At 33.7% G+C, this 19713-nt stretch overlaps 1 protein-coding gene across 3 annotated transcripts in view; it reads left to right on the forward strand.

The window, feature by feature from the left end:
- The window catches only part of LOC103574203 (cyclin-K), a 66431-nt gene extending 48670 nt beyond the window's left edge, over window positions 1-17761 (forward strand). For all 3 annotated transcript variants that reach the window (XM_053740139.1, XM_053740140.1, XM_014440154.2), the window contains 4 exons: window positions 26-83; window positions 16295-16467; window positions 16548-16694; window positions 17237-17761. In XM_053740139.1, the coding sequence (XP_053596114.1) occupies window positions 26-83; window positions 16295-16467; window positions 16548-16694; window positions 17237-17646 (788 nt within the window). In that variant the 3' untranslated portion in view covers window positions 17647-17761. The remainder of the gene's footprint in view (window positions 1-25; window positions 84-16294; window positions 16468-16547; window positions 16695-17236) is intronic.
- The last annotated feature ends 1952 nt before the right edge of the window (window positions 17762-19713 follow it).

The raw sequence follows: 19713 nt of genomic DNA on the forward strand, positions 1-19713 counted from the left end.
ATAATGAAATTAATTTTTTTTCAAGGTGATAAAAGTAAATTACAAAAAATGGTACAAATGGCATGGACATTTGTCAATGATAGGTAACGTATTCATTTATATATAACATCCCTGGTTAAGGAAAATAATTTGAAATGATTTGAAAAATATAAATTCTTTCATATTGTATCATATCATAAAATTATAATTTGAAATTATTTAAAATGATTTGAAATTCTCAGCTTCGAATATTTTTAAATCGTAAAATTATGATTTGAAATGATTCAAATCTTAATAATTTAAAATCGGTGCAAATCGTTAAATCATACTGCTTCATGGAAAAAAGAAAACAGGAATAATTACAGTAGGAAATGTAAAAACAAGCTCTTCGATCTCAAAACTATAAAAATTAAATTGCAATCTCGAATTTTTACATTTTACACAGTAAAAAATTTTTTGCAATTAAAGCAGTATATTTTACATTTTTTAAATGTAAATCAAACGCAATAAGATGTAACTATATTATTGTTCTTTGATAAATGAAATTTTCTTGCTTCGAAAATTCTGTATTCGCCATTTGCCAAAAATGTAACAATTAAAATGTCGAATTATATTATTTACTAACTTAAAGAGTAAAATTTCAAGTGTGAACTATCAATCATAGATTATAATGGATAAGAAGGAATTATTACATTTCACACTGTAATTTTAAATGCATGTACATTAAGTCCATTTAATGCTTTGGCAATCACGAAGTTTTACAATTTAAAATGTAAAATTTGTATAGCTTAATTTGTTTTTTGATAAATTATGATTTTATAAAATTTTATTTAATGGATGTTCATTTTCCTGTGATAAAATTATTTTAAATATTTGTTATTTCGACGAAACAAAAGTTCTGAAAAACATATGTCTAATACATTAGAAAAATAAATATCCCTGGTTAGAGTTGTAAGATTCACATGCCACAATAATATTGGTTGCTATTCAAGAGAGATTATTTGAAGAAAAAAAAATAAATATCACTACATGAAACGGTACATTTTAATGTGTATTAAGTAATACTTCAAGGAAATGTACGAAACATTACAGTATGAGATAGTAACTTGAATACATTGTGAGACTGCAATATGTTAAATTTTAAATGTAAAGCTTAGTGAGCAGCACAAAACTATAATTTTTACAGTTTCGTTTGCGAAGCGCTGCGTTGCTATTTAAAAATGTAATAAATACTCAATAAAAAATCAATTATTCCTGTTTTCTTTTTTCCGGGTTTCTAGCGGAATTTCAAAATAAATCATTTTTAATCAAACTGAGTCATAAAATAGGAAAATATTATTGTAGGATTTACAATTATTTGAAATAATTTGGATAATTCAAAATTCAATTGAATAAGAAAATAATCTATACATGGATCGATGGATCGATAATGTATAATATGGCATCTAATATTCAACGATTGTATCCAAACCACAGCACTCAGAATAGCTATTGATGCATTTAGAATTAGTCCAAGGTTAAGTATATTCGCGTAAGCGCAGGAGCTACCACTTAAGAAGAATCGAATTGCACCTAATCTACAGGGAAAAACTATTAATGAATCTGATCTAAGTTACTTTTTTCTACCAACTCCATTATTTAAATTTATAGATAACTCTATTAGAAAATCAGAATTTAGTGATACCACTATAAATAAGGCCTAAACTTATTCCCAATCATCCATAGAGTCCTCCTTTCAACAAGCTAGACGTCACCATCTTTAAACAAATGGGTAACAAGGAAAGTACGCCTAATATGGTGTATAAAAACAAATTACTAAACACTATCGCGCTGTTGCCGTACTTCTGCGTTTATTTTTTAATCACTTATTTCATTAAAAAAAAATTATTTTATTAAAAAAAAATTTTTTTTATGATTCAATGCAATTATAATAAAAACATATTGTATCAATTCCTAGAAGTAAGTCAATTCATAACGTGCGTTTGTGTCTCCGTCTGTCAGTGTCTATTAGGGTGGGCCGAAAATCCGCATTTTTTAAATTCAAATTATTAATAGTGAAAATATCGTTTATAAGGCTTAAAAAAATGTGTGCGAAAGGCAAAAATTTTAGGCAGATATCTTAGGCTCGCCAAATAAAGTGGAAGTTCAAAGTCGGAAAAAAATTCATTCTAGTACTTATTTTGATAGGAAATTTGATTCTATACAAAAAAGGTCCTTCGAAAAAATCATATCAAATTGACATTTTCGGAGATAATGACGATTTTATATCAAAATTTTACTTTTTTTGCGATCTCCATACTTTATAACGATGAGTTACAGAAATGTGAGTGTGTTTCTTATTGAAAATTTGATTCTCTGTTGTATATATCAAGTCAATATTTTATGCAGCTATCCGGAGATTTTTTATAAATATTACTGGTATACCATCAGGGCCAGTGCTGGAACTTTTGCTATATTTGATGACTTCTTTTAGTTTCTCAAGTGAGAAAGGTGAGTTAGTTTTCTCTATTAAATTCTCGTCGATCAGTTGTTTAGATAGATTCCTTGTTTGTTGTACCCCTGGTTCTAATTGCTGTTTAATTAGTTTAAAGGGTTCCGTACAATTGCCATCGCTTGAATCATGCGCAAAGATGATAACCAGCAATTCTGCTTTTGCTTGAGATGATGTATGAGTTTGGTATCGGTTATCTACTAATATCGAGGACATTCTAGTTGATGAATTATCATTAATTTCTTTTATTTTCTTCCAGATTTGGTCTGTAGGAGTTTCGTTATTTATAGAAGATACTATGTTTTGTCATAAGGACCGTCTAGAAGATTTTGAGCATTTTCTAGCTATTGCCCGTTGTCTTTTGAACGCAATTTTAAGTTGTGGATTATTTTGTCTTCTTTTAATTTGTTAAATACGTACTTTATTTGAGTTAGTGCTTTTTTAGTTTCTTCCGAGCACCATTCATATGATTTTTTATCCTAAGTTGCTTTAAAGATACTTAGATCAGCTGCCGAAATAAGCGCGTTGTTCAATTCATTGATGATTTGTACTATTGTCTTTTGTAAGAGAGATTCCAGTATGTTAAATTTTTGTTCAGCTATTACTGAAAATTTAATCCAGTATGCTTTATGCATAATCCATCGTAAGGGTTTAGGCGACTCACTCTGTAAAATAGTTTCCTTGTAGATTATATGGATTGGATTAGGGATGGGCGATGTTGAAAAAATACACCGACATCGTTACATCGATTGTTTAAATCTTTTAACATTGAACCTGATGTTCTATAAAAAACATCGATACACCGAAGTTAAAACATCGGGTGTAAAAATAGGCGGGAAAATTCAAAAACACAAATATTGTCGGAGAATAATACGCGGGAAAATTAAAAATGAATCTAGCGAAATGAAATTGATCTAATGAAAAGTGTAGACATTTTAAAAGCATATGAAATATTTGTTAAGTTTTTAACAATATCAACAAATGGAATTTTTAGATAATTAATCGTTTTAAATTAGAAATTTATATATATATATTAAAAATAAAACAAAAACTATGTCTTATTTATTAGCACTTGAACTACCTAAAAATAATAACTTGTTATCAAGATGATTTGCTGTCAGTCGATTTCCTTCCTCAGTTTTAATATTTCCAGCTGTGGAAAAAGACGTTCGCATGGCACAGAGGACCCGACAACACATAAATATTCCACCGCAACGTTGTACAAATAAAGATAACTTATTTTTGATAATTTCCAATATTTCAATTCCATTGGTTGACTTAAAAGACGGGTTTTCATTTGTTTCTCTTTTCGCACTCAAGTAGATGAACGGTACTATCGTTGTTGCACTTGTGCAGTAAATGGGAACATTGTCCAAGTTTTTCTCGTCAATAAATGGAAGTTATCAAAAACTTGAAGAGCACTTCGCTAGTTTATAGATTAAAGCATCGGGCCTGTGTCTTTATTTTGCGTTTTGGGCTTTAATTTCAGAGAAAAGTTTGGACAAAATTAACAGATAACCGTTATCAAGTATTGTTTCAATGCGAAGCTTAATCGTATATTTTATGTTTTTAAATTTTCGCGCCATGACTTTTTTACGTTCCGATGTCGATAGTTGGAAATTTTACATCGAACATCGATGTATCTAATTCCAGAAACATCGGAAAAGAACATCGATGTTTTCGAAAAAAAACATCGATAGTTCAAACATTGATGTATAAAGCCCATCCCTACATCGGATAGTGATCGCCTTCATAAAAATGTTCATTTACGTACCAAATAAGGTTTAGAGCTATATGGGGATTTGCTAGGGTTTTTATCATGAATCCATTCCTCAATGATCTTAGCTCGAATACTGTCGGTAAATTTTGATCCTCACAAGGTGTTATTTGTACTAAAATCTCCTAGGATGATAAATCGATGGTTCAGTTGAGCTGATACGTTGCTAAAGTCAATAGACGTAAGATTATGACTGTTGGGAATGTAGACACTACATATCGTAACTTCATGGGGTATTTTAACCGTAACTACAATAATTTCCAGATTAGAATTATTGTATACCTGTTGAGCTAGGATATGTGATTAAAAAATTAAAACAATTAAATCCTTCCATATTAACTCGAGTTTTGTTTTCTTAAATGAGTTTCTTGCAGGCATATTATGTCCGGGTTGTTTTTTTCCATTAGAATGTTTAGAAATTCTGATCTACAATTTGAACCATCAAGATTCCATTGAATGATGTGCATAGCTATTGTATGATAAGATTAGGTGGTATATAATAAAACGTGGTGCCTTCTCTTCGTGGTGGATAATCATGAAGACAGACACCAGTTTAATTTTTCTCGATTTCCGAACACGCTATTTAATAGCATTATCGTTTATCTACGTGTGGAAATCCTTCGACTTGCTTTATCTTTGCTTATCATTTGTCTGACCGAACGAGGCCAAGCTGGCTCAACCAGGACACTTGAGGGAGTTGCTGAGCAACAAAATGTATAGGACTTACATTTCGCTGTGAACAGACAAGTTTAACAGCACAAACCTCACGTCTCGGCAACGTTGAATGACAGCCGTCTACTTGACGAACGACGCACTTAATTATTACGTAAATTATTTTATAGGAATAGTTCGAAGAGAAAATATATACACTTAGGGATGGACAAATAGGAAAAATATATCGATATATCTTATCGATATTTTTAGACAATATCGATATATCCAGATTAAAAAATATCAATATTTCGATATATTGATACTTTTACTCTCAAGAGCGCGATCACTGAAAAAATTGGACAAACACAGAATATTCATATGTGAAAAACTTAGCGGACATTTGGTACTTTTATTAGTTTTACTTATTAATAAAATACATATTTAAGTATTACTATTTTAATAAACATAAAATTATCCGTCAAGCTAAAAATTTAAACAGTTGTTTCTTAGTCAAACCAATACTCATCAGATATAGATATCAGAAGCAATCTTTCTTTGAAATGCCCTCCAGTTAGTCTGCTTCTATTATTTGGTATAACTAAGTTTATAGCCGAAGAAAGTCTTTCAGACGATACTGAGGAAGATTGACATATTAAATACTTCAACGCAACGTCCGAGAGGACCGGCGTAAAATGTCGACAATTCATCCAAAATTCTATGGGGTCTGATTTTCTTTCTATTAGTGGTTGGTTCAGATGCTGTTTAAGTTAATTAGGAACACAGCCAGAACTTGAAACTTCTGCTCTATTTATGCTAAGGGGTATGAGTTTTTCATGTCTACACCAAATTGATGATTCACTAGGTTCTGGTGCTGCTTGAATTGGCCTTAAACCTGGAGAACGCTGTCCTCTACGCCTGTGCTCAGAGCGAATATCATTGCATAATTTTGTTATAGCACGTGGCACGGTAATTGGAGACGTTTGAACCGTGGGCCCAATACTGTAGCTGCTGAGAGAAAAATATTGTTATGGAAGGGAATGAGTTTTTCGTTAATTTTTTTTAGTAAAGCATCTTTAACAGTTTCTTCTAAAGTGGTCGATGGATTTGTTCGATCCATTACTTGGAGAAGCGAATTTGATACAGGAATTGCCAAGCTTGACGTCACGAAATTTGTCCCACTTATCTATTCAGTTGCTTTTTTAAACGGACCAAGAAGGACAATAAGGTCTTGTGATACATTAAGCTGCGAAGTTGCAACCATATCGGGTGTTTTTTTATTAATTTGAATTTTTGTGGCCGAAATTTTCACTCCAAGAGCAGACAGTTTAACAAATCATTCCAACATATCTAAGCACGAATTCCATCTAGTGCTAACTGCTTGAATTAGTTTCAATACTTCGCCTTCTTTTTTTTTCCGATGCTTGTTGTTCAGCTCTCAGTTGGTCCGAGGCACTTACTGATTGTTTGAAAAACTTCACTATGCTTTCAACATGGTCACAGAGTGCTGAAAACTCATGAGTTTCTTTCAGTACCCCATCAACGATTAGATTTAAGCAGTGAGTCTTACAGGGAACCCTACGATCATTTTCAACAAATAATCGCACTGTTGCGACCATGTTTGCGTCACCGTCAGTGGTGATAGAGACAATTTTACTTTTGTCTATGACAAACTCTTCACATATTTTACTCCAGGTTTCTTTGATGTACTCGGCTTTATGACTAAAAAAGATGTATAATTATACTCTGTATTAAATATAATTACCAGTCGAAGTAATAAAGAAGTGATAAGTTATTTCGATCTTCTAATTTAAGAAATCCACCAAGTATACCTGTGATAATTTCTCTGCACATAAATTTAAATTCTGAATGGTAGGTGAACTCTTTCCTATTATAGGTTGGAATAGTAATTGTATGTCACTTGTGAAACTTAAAAAATTTGCCTCATCTAAAGCTTTTATCAGAATCTCTTTCGTAGTATTATATCTGTTTTCGATCAAGCGAGTCACCTAAAATTGAGAAAATAACAGTTATCCAAGTATAATTTCAATTAAAACATTTAATAAAGTGTGCTGAAATACCTTTTTTCCAGATGGGAGTTTGTAGAGAGGACTAACTATGCGAACAAATTTTCGAAGGCCATTTTTTTCCACACATGATAGTGGCATATTATCTTTACAAATCATGTAAACTAGTGCCTGTGTAATTTCAATGTGTTTTTGTCCAACTTCCAAAATATATAAGTGAAACAACCGATATTTACTTATTAAAAAGGAGGTAAAGCAATGGCATAAATGTAGAGACACATCTAAATAATCAACATTTTCTCCAATTCATTAGGAAATATCACTAAATGTTAGTGATAATGAAAATAGTAGAATAGAAAAGGGAATCATAGTGATACATTCAAAAAGTAATATTTGATAAAATTATGGCACTAATTAACCTTCAAAACTTAAACTTCTCTCTAAGCAACTGATAAGGGTGGATTGCTTCCTTCTTTTTGGTTCTTGATTGCACAACTGGGTCTCAGCACAAATTGAACTGTCTTCTGTAACTTCTTGTCCTTGCTGAGAATCGTTATTGCTTGACAAAGTATTCTGAGAAGAAGAAAATAGATAAAAAAAAAAAATCAACAAATGAAACAAAAAATTGTAACCTATTTATTTTGAATCACACGTCTGATTATTTCAATTTTAACATGGAATCTATAAGACATCCCTCAATACCAGGATCATCATCGTCTCTTGTTGCAGTATTTGTAATTCCATTGTCAGATTTTGTTGTTCTCGATGAACTCTGCATTTTTACAAAATGCATATAAGCATTATGATGCTTTGTTTTCAAGTGTGCAGCCAAATTGTTAGTGTTTCCGCACGTCTTGTACGTTTTGCCGCACAAGTTGCAAGAAGCAGGTAGATTATTTCCTTTTTTTGAAAAAAAATTCCACACTGCTGACATTTTTAAATAAATAATATTAAGCACAACCATATGACGAACCACACCGCCAAATGCCACTTCCCGCCATTAAACTATGCACAACAAGTTACACATACACTTACAGCTGTTTCTGACACTATCACAGACACCAAAGAGCCATCTATAGAGATTTTTTTTGTTTGGTTGCGTTCACCATCTACAAAGGGAAACTCTGCGTGTAATTATATCCGATATTACAATAATAAGTGAAATATATATTTTCGATTGTTTTCTAAAAAAATATCAATATTTTGATACATCGATACTTTTTTCCCTTTCCTAAATATACATGAGTTCGTAATTAATGATAGAGAATGAATGATGAAACAACTACACCCGTCTCACGAGGTGCTTTTTATCCACGTGGGAAAATGTATCAACTTGTCACTGCTATTTACAGATTATCAATGAATTTATTGCTCATTAATTTTGACTCAATACAAAACAGCGTAGTAATTTATACGAAAATATTTCTCTGATTGTCAGTACTATAACGTAGTATTATTAGCAGAAGTTTCAAAAAGCACGTCAGCTACTCGTCACGCAATAACCAAGAGTGGTGAGTTTCCCTCCGATTTGTCCTTTGGTGACTTAACTTGTAGTGGACCAACTGCACAGCGCCTAGGGAATTACTAAGGTACGTGGACATCGTTCTGTCTGTAACATTAAAGCAAGCCCACACTCTGTCGCACGGTGAATAGAATAAGAAGATCGTGTTTAGTTTTACCCCTCAGAGATGGCGCCATATAAGCTAACCTGGCCTCATTTGAATATGAAAAAAAAAAAAAAAAAAAAAAAAAAACATCAGACATTTAGTGGACTTATATTTTTATATAAATAAAATAAAATCTAAAGAATTTAAATAAATTAATTTAGTTTCTTTCGCCAACTAAAATCTCCTTTATTGGAGCTTACCGAATCAATCTATTCAAGTAAATAAGTAGATATTTAATAATCGCAGGGTCATTAAAAACTAACCTCAATTTCGCCGCATGGCGGGAGGCGGGAACGAACCTAGTGAGCCTATGCTCAAGGATGACGAAGCCGATTTTAATCTGAAAACAGGATTCAAAACTAACAATGACTCACAAAATTCGGAACTATTTACAAGTTTAATGCAAGAATCACAAGGACGCGCAAACACTCAACGCACCTACAACGGCAAAAACGGAAGAAGTAGAACAAGCAGCCCAAGCAGAGATCAATCTCTGAACAGAAGAAGGAAGAACGAAAAGGATTTCAATATGAGAAACATGAATAATCAAAAATACGGACTTTAAATCGGGGACCAAGTTTCCAAAAATAGATACAACTTACGAACCTCAGGAGTGCACCCATTAAATAAAAGGACCAACGGTACCAACTTACATCCCAACTCACACGTCACAGATAATAGTTCCATGTAGAATCAGAACTTTCAAGCACCTATTAAATACTTAAGAACGGACATAGGTCCTTTTCTTATTTATTTAAAACAATTGAATCTAGAAAAGGGGCCCAAGAATAATGTTACAGTAAGCAGGGAGTTGCTAAAATGTAAGGTTAACTTCAAGCTCATCGAAACGCTCTCTAAAGGTATTTGAATACTAACATTTGACAAAAGTGACGAGGCCAACAAAATTGTAAACAATGCATTTATCAGCCGTCACGGTTATGCAGCATTTATACCAAGAGAAAAATTATTCAGAAAATGCGTAGTGAGAGGCATTCCAACAGATGTAACGAAAGAAGAATTTATTAACTCTGCTAACTCTACTCACAATCCTGATCTCCTTGTTACCGATTGCTATAAATTTCAGAAAAGAATAATCACTGATAACGGGCCAACATGAGTTGATACAGAATCCATATGTTTCACAATTAGAGGTACAGTTCTGCCAAAATCTATTGTTATTTTTAGAACAAACTTTATAGTAATACCTTACATCCCAGCCGTAAGACAATGCTATAAATGCGGTAAGGTGGGACACATTAGCAAACTCTGTAAGGAAATTGAAAGATGTTTGACATGTTCACAACCAAGACATCATGAAAGAATTGATGCACATCAACTCCGAACTGTATTAACTGTAAACAAGCTCATCGTTCGACAGATAAATCATGTCCTGGTATCATTAAAGACAAGGAAATTAGACTTGTAATGGCATACGACAATTTGTCCTTTATTCAAGCATTTATCCTAATCCTGAATCCATCAAGAGCACTCTAAAAAGTCTTAAACTCTCTAAGTCGAATACTAGCGATGAGGCCACCACAAATGTCATCTAGCAATTTACTGAACTAATCAACTTAATACCGAATCTAGAAAAGTTTGGGCAAGAATTTGGAAAAATATGGAATTACACAGTGGCAAAGCCGCACAACAGCTTCGAGTTAGTCTTTACTCTTTTCAATTATGGAGAAAGACTCTAATCAGATTCGCTTTCTTGGAACTGTCGTAGCAATCGCCGTAAACTTTCAAAACTTCGACGCAGAGCTTGGAATTTTGACGTGATGTTACGGTCAAAAACATGGCTAAATAAGGACATTAATTTCTCTATCAAGAGCTTTGGTGTGGTAAAGAAGGGTCGTACTAATAGTGTGGGTGGCGGGGTAGCCATTCTGGTGAGCAATAATATTAAATATAAAACACTTAATAATTTATATAATTCTAGAAGTAAAATAGAATTATGTGCAATACAAATCTATGAAGCTGATTCTGAACTTATATTGATATCTTGTTATAGGCCTCCCGATCAAAATATAGATAAATCCTTGTGGGTGCGATTTCTGTCGCAATTTGCTGAAAGGTTTCTTGTAGTTGGTGATTTCAATACTCCTCATCTATTTTGGGATGATCGTATAAGCTGTGATAAGGGAAAAAACTATTCAATGTATTGGAAAAAACGGAGGTAGGGATTTTAAATCAAGTTCAGCGTACATATTATTCACGGCAATATGGCTTCGAATCTGCTATAGATATAGCTTTTGTTGACATTCCGTCTTTAGTCTTATATAATTGGTCAGTAGAGCCAGACTCTTGGGGTACTGATCACTTCCCCATTTATATTACCCTCAACGCAAGATCAGAACTAAAAACTTCATTTAGATCAATCAGACTAACTAACAGTAAAACCGATTGCGAATTAATTGGAAAAAACCTCGAAAACTGGATTGACCAATGCAGTGAAATTATCAGCAATACAAATATTGACATCCGGACTAAATACACAACGTTTTTAGCCATAATTACTGATTGTATTCATTATGTAAACCCAATCACAAACAACACAAACAACAAAAATAAAAAAGAAAAAAAGGATCAATACCAAAACTCCTAACGCTGCTCCCTGGTGGAAAAGTGAGTGTAAAAAATTAATAAGAGTACGAAAAGCAGCCTTGCTTTATTTTAAACATAACTTCAGTAGAAAAAACTGTAAAACTACTCAAAACGGAATATAATGCGAAGACTGCTTTAAATAAAATAAAAAAAGAAAATTTTAAAAATTTCTGTGACACTTACTAAATACACTAATCCATCTTATATTAAGCAAAAATTAAAAAGCTTTAAGAAAAGATAGAACTCTTCAAATACAGCCAACGAATACTCTGAGGAAAGAATTGAAAATGTCAAACAAGCTATTGAACAGTTATGTCTATCCTGGGTGCCCCAGCAAGAACCAGATTTCTTCAACGAAGAGGGAGATAAAGCTCCAGAGCAACCCTTCTTAATGGCCGAGTTAGACATTGCACTAGACAAGTGTAACCCCAAAAGCAGTCCAGGGATGGATGGAATTGACTACCAAATCCTGAAAAAGTTTCCAATGAGATTGTGAGAGCTACTACTTAAGAGAGGGGTTAGGATTTCAGAGTAACAAAAAAAACACTTCTTTTACGATTTTCTTTCTCAAATATGGATTGAGCAATTTTATTCGAACCTTTTGTACATTAGTGAGCATACTTTTGACAATTTTGTGTAATTTTATCATGCAGAAATATTGAAATATAAGCCGGTAACAGAGCTTCCCCCAGAAGTCTTGGGAAAAAAACAATTTGCGGTGTTCGCTTTAACTCAGCCGGAAACTATCAGAAAATGAAAAACCATGAAAATTTAGTCAAATTATAATCAAATCTTCCCCCCAACGTTCTCTGATGATTTTTTTTTTCCTTGAAAAATTTTTGGCGGCCATTTATAGTGTGAACTGTTATTTTCTACGAAAAATTTCGCCATTTTGTGGGTGGAAAACACCCTTAATGTAAAAAAAAAAGTTTAACTAAATGTTGGGGGAAGGTATTTTATATGTAAAAAATGTGTACAAAGTTTGAAATGAATCGGTCAAGTAGTTTTTAAATGACAATGAACACGGACTTTGAAAAAGTAGTTTTGAGAAAAACGCGTCTAAAGTTTATGAACTAAAAAAGTGAAGAAAAAATTTTTTTTTTCAACTTACACAGAATCATCCATTCCAGCTCCATACAGCAGACTTCCTGTGGCATTGTCGACAATAAGACAAAAAAAAATTCGATTTTTCGAAAGTGAAAACCCTAACCCAGCCCTTAAATTTTTAAACGAGATACTTTTCATAGGATCATTCCCCAAAGAATGGAGGGAATATGTGGTCTTTTTCATTCCTAAAAGCGACTCAAAAAAAGTTCGACCGACTTCCTTGGCATCCTGCATTTTAAAAATCATGGAAAGAATGCTAAGTTCAAGATTATGCTGGTGGTTGGAGTACTATAAAAAGCTGCCAGTCAAACGATTTGGTTTTAGGCGAAATAGAACTTGCACGGACAATTTAACCTTACTTACCACTGAAATATTGAACGTATTTGACGAAGACGAAGTCTAAGTTGGCCTATCCATTGATATCAAAGGCGCATATGATAACGTTTTACCAGAAATCTTATTCGAAAGATTAAAGGATCTAGGTGTTCCAAAGTTATATCTCCGGATGGTGCATAACCTGGCCGGGCTCAAACACTTGGCATTTAGATACGAAGACTGATGAAAAAAGAACAGTATTTAAGGGACTTGCCCAAGGAGGAGTCCTTAGCTCAATTCTTTATGCAACTAGGGTTGAATCTAATTCTGAACACCCATTATCACCTGTTCTAGCCAAACTGATCACAAGAAGAAACTATCCTACGGCTCGACGTGATTCTAAACCTTGCTGCTAATAGGTTATGAGGATATAATACCTATACAACACTATATAGTCTCATCTGATAGACCATGATGTTAAAGTTATGCATAGGAGTCGTTGTAGTATAAACTAGATATTGACCTAGAAAAAGGTTCAATTCTCCGAGAACAGCCGATCTCAACACCCAATTTTTATCTATATTCAAACATGAACTAAACAATGGTATATGCTGGTTCACAGAAGGCTTCAAAATAAGCAACCGAGAGTTTGTTGGTTTCACGAACCTAAATGCAGCCACTAGGGATGGTGGTATGTTCCGCACCACTAAGTACGCATTTATTTTCACTGCCGAAGCCATGACCATTACGACTACTCTTCAAACTTTTTTCGAGAGTACAGAGTCTTAATTTTACATCTTCAGTGACTCCAGAAGTGTCTTATGTGTTCTTAAAAATCACTGTAATTCTGAGCAATGAAAACCAATTATTCTTGCTATTTAAGACCAATTATATAGACTATCCCTTTTGAACAAAAAAAGTTAAATTTTTCTGGATATCTGCTCATGTGGGTATAGCTTATAATGAAACAGTTGATCAAATAGCCAAAGACAGTATAATGAGAGGTATTGATACCCAGCTTCAAATCTCAGACTCAGATTTTAAAAGCATTTGGAGGGAAAAAATTAAGTGCAAATTCGATCTATGGTATTGTAATACTGGCAGCCAAAAGGAAAAAAATTATTATTCCAGGTTCTATTCAGTTGACGCACAACCGTGGTTTCAAAAGTTTAAATTTAGACGAAAAACGATTGTGACAATCAATAGATTAAGAAGCGGACAGACATCCTTAGCTGAGAGCCTTCATCGTTTTAAAATTGTAGATTCAAGTCAGTGTCCTTGTGAAGAATCTAGTCAAGGATCTAATCACGTCTTTTTTCAGTGTAAATTATTTGATAACGCTAGAGCTGCCTTGCTAAATGATCTCATAAAAGTCAAGATTTTTCCTCCTTACAATATCGAAGCCATTATTAGTGAAATGAATTCTGCGTCTATGATACCTATATCCAAATTTATTAATTCTATTGATATTAATATCTAACTTAAATAGCTTAATTAATCTTACTCTTTTTAACTTCCCGCTAAGAAAATAGCAAATTTTCGGTTCGATTTTCGAAAATCAAATTTCTAAGTGATCTTAACGTTTTGAGGTTCTAGGAAGCTATTCTGACTCATTTCAAGATTATGTCCGAGTGTATATATGTATGCATGTATGTAAATATCTATAACTTTTGAACGGATGAACCGATTTTGATCGCCAAGGTGTCATTCGACGGGACTTGTCACTATCTAAAAGCTGGAAAAAATTAACGTTGATTAGTAGGGCTCGTTCAGAGATATTCCAAAATAAACTTTTTTCAAAAATATTTGTTTTTCAATAACTTGTAATGTGCTCGATGGATTGATTCCAAAATCAACTGAGCTCTTAAACTTCATAAGGACGCGTCGAATGGCACATCAACCATCAAAATCGGTTCATTCATTTAAGAGAAACCGTTGTCGAAAGAATTAAAAAAGTTTTTATTTTAGTATTTTCAATATTGCTGAAAAACGACTACATAAATCAGTTTTAAAATCTAATCAGCTGTAGAACTCAATAAAACGCGTCGATTGCTACGTTTACCGTCTCAATCGGTTAATTCATTCGAGAGATATCGTTGGAGAAAAAATGGTAAAAAACGTTATTTTTCGAAAACAAAGGCATACAAAAGTATTTTCAAGCTCGAAGAGCTCGAAAATGTATTAACAACTTCGAGCTCAAGGAGCTTGAAAACAGCGGGAAGTTTTGGGGCTGGCCCGTAGGGTCAACTGACAGACCGATTTCGTTTTTGATACTCTAGGAATAATTTGAATGTCAGTGCCTTATTTATAACTTATACCGGTGGAGCTGTCATATTAAGATTAATTTAGTAGTGTTCTGTTATCCGTCGAGGGAGCCTTGGTAGATAAGTTAACTCACTTGTAATTCAATGTCAGGCAGAGTGAGCTGCAGTTCAAGCCTTCTCATATATTTTCAATAAAAAAAAAAAAAAAAATATGATTTGAATATGAGCCAGCCGCGTATGTCCCTGCAAAGTGGACTGCAGGGCACTGGATCAAAGTCTGTTCCAGTGGGTCGACTTAGGGCCTCTGAGTTGAAGCATTGCGCCTCCAGGGAATAGAACAGGCTACCCACCCCGTGGTGAAGGAGACTGAGCGGTATGCACGTACGACCTGGATCGTGCGTAAGTTTTGACCTCTTGGCTGTCGCGACGTCGGTTAGCTAGCTATTAATTAGACGCGGGTGATAAATAAAAGACTCGAGAAAATCGTCTCGTCACAATAAATATGTATAAGGAAGAATTAGAAGGAAAGTTAACTTCGTTTACTAATTTTTCTGTTCAGCTGAGTCCCCTTTAGTGTCTGTAACCTCCGAGTCAGTGGTAAGTTCATCGGATGGCCATGTTTTATCAATAAAATTGAAATTCTCAATACCAAAATCTTCTTTTATTTTCTTTCTAAGTTTGGAAAATTTAATTTCCATATCCTTGAAGTAAAGAGTGAGTATAAAGTTGTCAGCTACTTGGCGACAATTGGGTTAATTTTAAATTCCTCGATGATATCTTCAATGTATTTTTGACTTGTACAATTAGCCAAAAAGTTCTTAAGCTGATTAGAGTTACAACTATATTTCATTGGATTTATATTAGTCTCATTTATAATTGGAGTGAAAAGATCTGAGAGAGTCTTTTGATTTAGATCACTTTTCAGTTTTTTGATAGGTTTTGAGTCATATCTCGGTGAATTGAATTCTGGACTTTTTTTCAAATCATAAAATAATATTACCTTTAATTATAATTCAATGTGATTTAAAATGAATCGTTACAAAGTTTATGCTCGAAAGAAAAATAATTCAGACATTTTGAAGTGATTCAAAATGATGAAACATTTCGTCATTTCAAATCATTCCAAATCATACTTCTTAATCAGCAGTAGGGTAAAGGTACCATTAGTGGCCAATGCTCCATTTTTTGACATTTAAGACTTTATTTTAATTAACTGAAATTAATTGAAATTTTTATTTCAATAATGGGATTAAAGTATCTCTGATGAAATTTCAATAATTAATTATGTTATTGCGTACTTTGCAAATTATTTTATTAAAGTTTTCCAAGTGTCCAAAACTGGCTCTAAAGTGGCCAAAAACGGTACCTCTACCCCATGTATACTATGAATTAAAAATTCATGTTTTTTTTAGTTTATGCACAACATTATCATTACAATGGGAGCCAGAAATAATAGCAGTCGCATTGATGTATTTGGCAGGTAAATTGAGCAAATTTGAAGTCGTCGACTGGAATGGTAGACAACCCAAACATTTAAGGTGGTGGGATATGTTTGTTGAAGATGTCACTATGGATTTACTAGAAGGTTTACTGTTTTTTTCTTCAAGCTGTACCTACATTTAGCCTATTCATTATTAATAAATAAATAATATATTTTATTTTAAGATATTTGTCACCAAGTATTAGATTTATATTCACAAGCTAATAATGCTAAACCACCAGACTCACCACCAATGACGCCATCTAATCATGCAGCAACAGAAATAATGTCAACAACTGCATCAATTGAATCAGCTTCTAATACACCTAATAGTAAGTTTATAAAAAATAAATAATTTACCAAGTAGCATTGTCTTAAGCAAGTTACTTCACAAAAGTCCTTTAGCAAGTTTCTGACGAAGGATTAAAACAAGGATTGATTAAAATGGAGTTTATAAGTAAACTTTCTGCAGATTTCATCAAGTCTTATTTAAGATTCCACCACCAAATTTACTGTACTAATGTCGAATACACGGTTCACAAAATAAAAATAGCCATCTACAGTTATTTTAAACAACTCTGCAGCAAGTATGACCTAATGGGTCTTATGCAAGCATTTTAGCCACGTGTTGCAACAGAGTTACTAAAGACATCCTACGAAAGTAACTTACCTTAAACTTTCCCATAACTCATCATATAGACTTACTTTTGATTTGAGATACAGAATTACATTAACTTCCTTAAGAATGCTACTAGGGTAATTAATAATTAAGATCAGCTTTTAATTAAACGTTGACTTGAATAATGGTTAGCCATTGGACTTTGAGATATTAAAATCAAATGAATAATATTTATCATTATTTATTTACGAATAGCGGGAACTCCAATAAAAATTCAAAAAATTGAGACAACGCCAATACCATCAAATGGTTGTTCCGCGTTGGAACAGCCAGTACTGCAGACCGAAAGTGTTGTTAAGCCAATAGAAATACCACCACCGCATTACGCTACGTATCCACCGAACTTTGCACCAGCGCCTGCCCCTTACTCAACTGTCTTTCCACCGGCAAATATATCCGTACCCCCACCCTCAGTGAACCCAATGAATCACATGGTACCATCGATGCGACTGGCACCGCCAATTCGTTCAGCTCAACCCCCACCAGCACCCGCTCCCCCATTCCAATCCTACGGTTACCCTACGAACACCACTTACTTTCCTCCAGGTAATCCAGTACCCCCACCCGGAAATCCTCCACGTGCATACTATCCACCTCCTTCATAAATTTATTCATAGTTTTGTACTATTTTTAAAAATTTATTCATTAGATAATGAACTGTTTATTGTAATTGATAATTATTTTGAACTTATTCAATAAATGTTTTGATCTTAATATTCATTATTCTGTTAATAATTCCTTGGAAAAAAATGTATATCCTAAAAAACATGTAAATCTGCACCAATTTCTGAGAGCGGTTAGAAACCGTCGGTTAATAAGCAACCAACAGATGGTAAGTCAATAATATACAGTCGAGTCTCGTTATGAACCCGCATAAAGGGGTGTAGGGGAATATAATTCTAAGAATTTGTGTACCCCCACTCTGTCAGCGCAGGCGACAGTCGTGAGTTGAACTTCCCCTACTTTTTAAGCGTGTGAGTGTGTACGTGATTGTTTCCAGTATCTCGTTATGAGTCCGTTTGACTTGAGTGTTATGTTTCTTATAGTAATACAGCTATACAGTGTCTTGCTTATAAACAAATAATAGGACTAATATGATAAATAAACTCTTAATTTCTTTTCATGAATATACGGTTTCATATCGAGACTCTGAAATTAATTTTTTTTTCACGTTGTGGAGGGGGAAGGTCTTCCGTGGAAATCCTGGTTCACGGACTCATAACGAGCGGACTCATAACGAGATTCGACTGTACTTAGTGATGCGAGTCTGACCGGTCAGATCATTTTCGACCACCACGTCATGTTCACAAAACTGTCAGCGGATCGTTTATAAAACGACGGACCGTCACAATTGTGGTGACATCTGACAAACGCCTTTATAACTTTTATATAAATTAAAATTTTTAAGCGCCATTTTTTTTAAATATCACGAAATAAAAATACGGAGGGAAAAATAAATTTTTCAACATTAAAAGAAATTGGTTGTTACGTTTTGGGAAATTCCCAAATTAATTAAAAATAATAATAATTTTTAACTATTAAATTTTATCCAGGTTTGGCCTCTTTGGAGTATCGATAGACCCCTGGTGGGCCCTGGTCATCGATTATTTTATTAATTATTAATTTTAATTGTTTTTCGCAATTTTAAGTATTTTCGATGCCGGTTTCAACTCCATATTTTTATATTTATAATAGCAGGTGAATGGCAGGAAAATCGGCAGGAAACAGCTGATAAGCGCTCGCCTGTGGGTGGTAATATTGTTATGGACCGGCCATGGTGAGGATAAAAATATTAGGGCTGCCAATCGGCATCCCAAAATAAGGTTAAATTAATTTAGAATAAACTAAGTAGTTTATTGATTATGGTGTAACGATTGATACATACGAATTGCGATTTAACTTCTGAAATAACATTATTCCTTTTTTTAATTTTCTTTTATGAAAAGGTATACTAGCCGCACCAAAAATCTTCGTATTAAGATCCTCTCACCTTTTGCAGGTACCTATGTAAGTGCATGCACGATGAGTAAGATTAGACAAGGATTGATAGATAAGACAATATACCTGTCTCACTCTCTCTCCATCAAAAAGGGCAGAACCCCTTTCTCAAACCAACTACGTCATCTAGCTGTATACTCATCTTGCATCCACATTACCTGCGTACATCTATTTACAATACATTCACAAGAGAATGTGTATGCGTGTATGGGCGTAGTATCGAAAAATATGTATAGCTGCAACTCAGCGGGACACCTGCACGTGTGTACCGGACCTCTAATTAACTCAACGGTCATAAAAATTTTACGACCATCCAATTTCCATATTTCGAAATCGCCGCGTATGTTCTAATGATATGACTAAACTCGGACCTATGTACATGATCATTCGTTTTGTATTAAAGCACTTACACATTCTTTGTTGTTTACAAAAACGATATCATCCAACTTCCATGTATGGACTTTTCTAAATTTTTAGAAAGCTATACCCGGAACTGCGTACTTAGTCATTAGTTTGTCGAAAACGATAAGCTGGACCCAACGATTGCATCAGAAAACAGATGACTTTCCCATCAAAACTAGAGTATATAGACTGCCGAAAACCTAACGAAAGCAGTCAATCGCTAATCTGAACTAACCTCTGTCGGATCTCGAGCCACTCGCTCCAAAGTTCTA

This window comes from Microplitis demolitor, chromosome 6, assembly GCF_026212275.2.
Source record: "Microplitis demolitor isolate Queensland-Clemson2020A chromosome 6, iyMicDemo2.1a, whole genome shotgun sequence".
Taxonomy (NCBI): Eukaryota; Metazoa; Arthropoda; class Insecta; order Hymenoptera; family Braconidae; genus Microplitis; species Microplitis demolitor.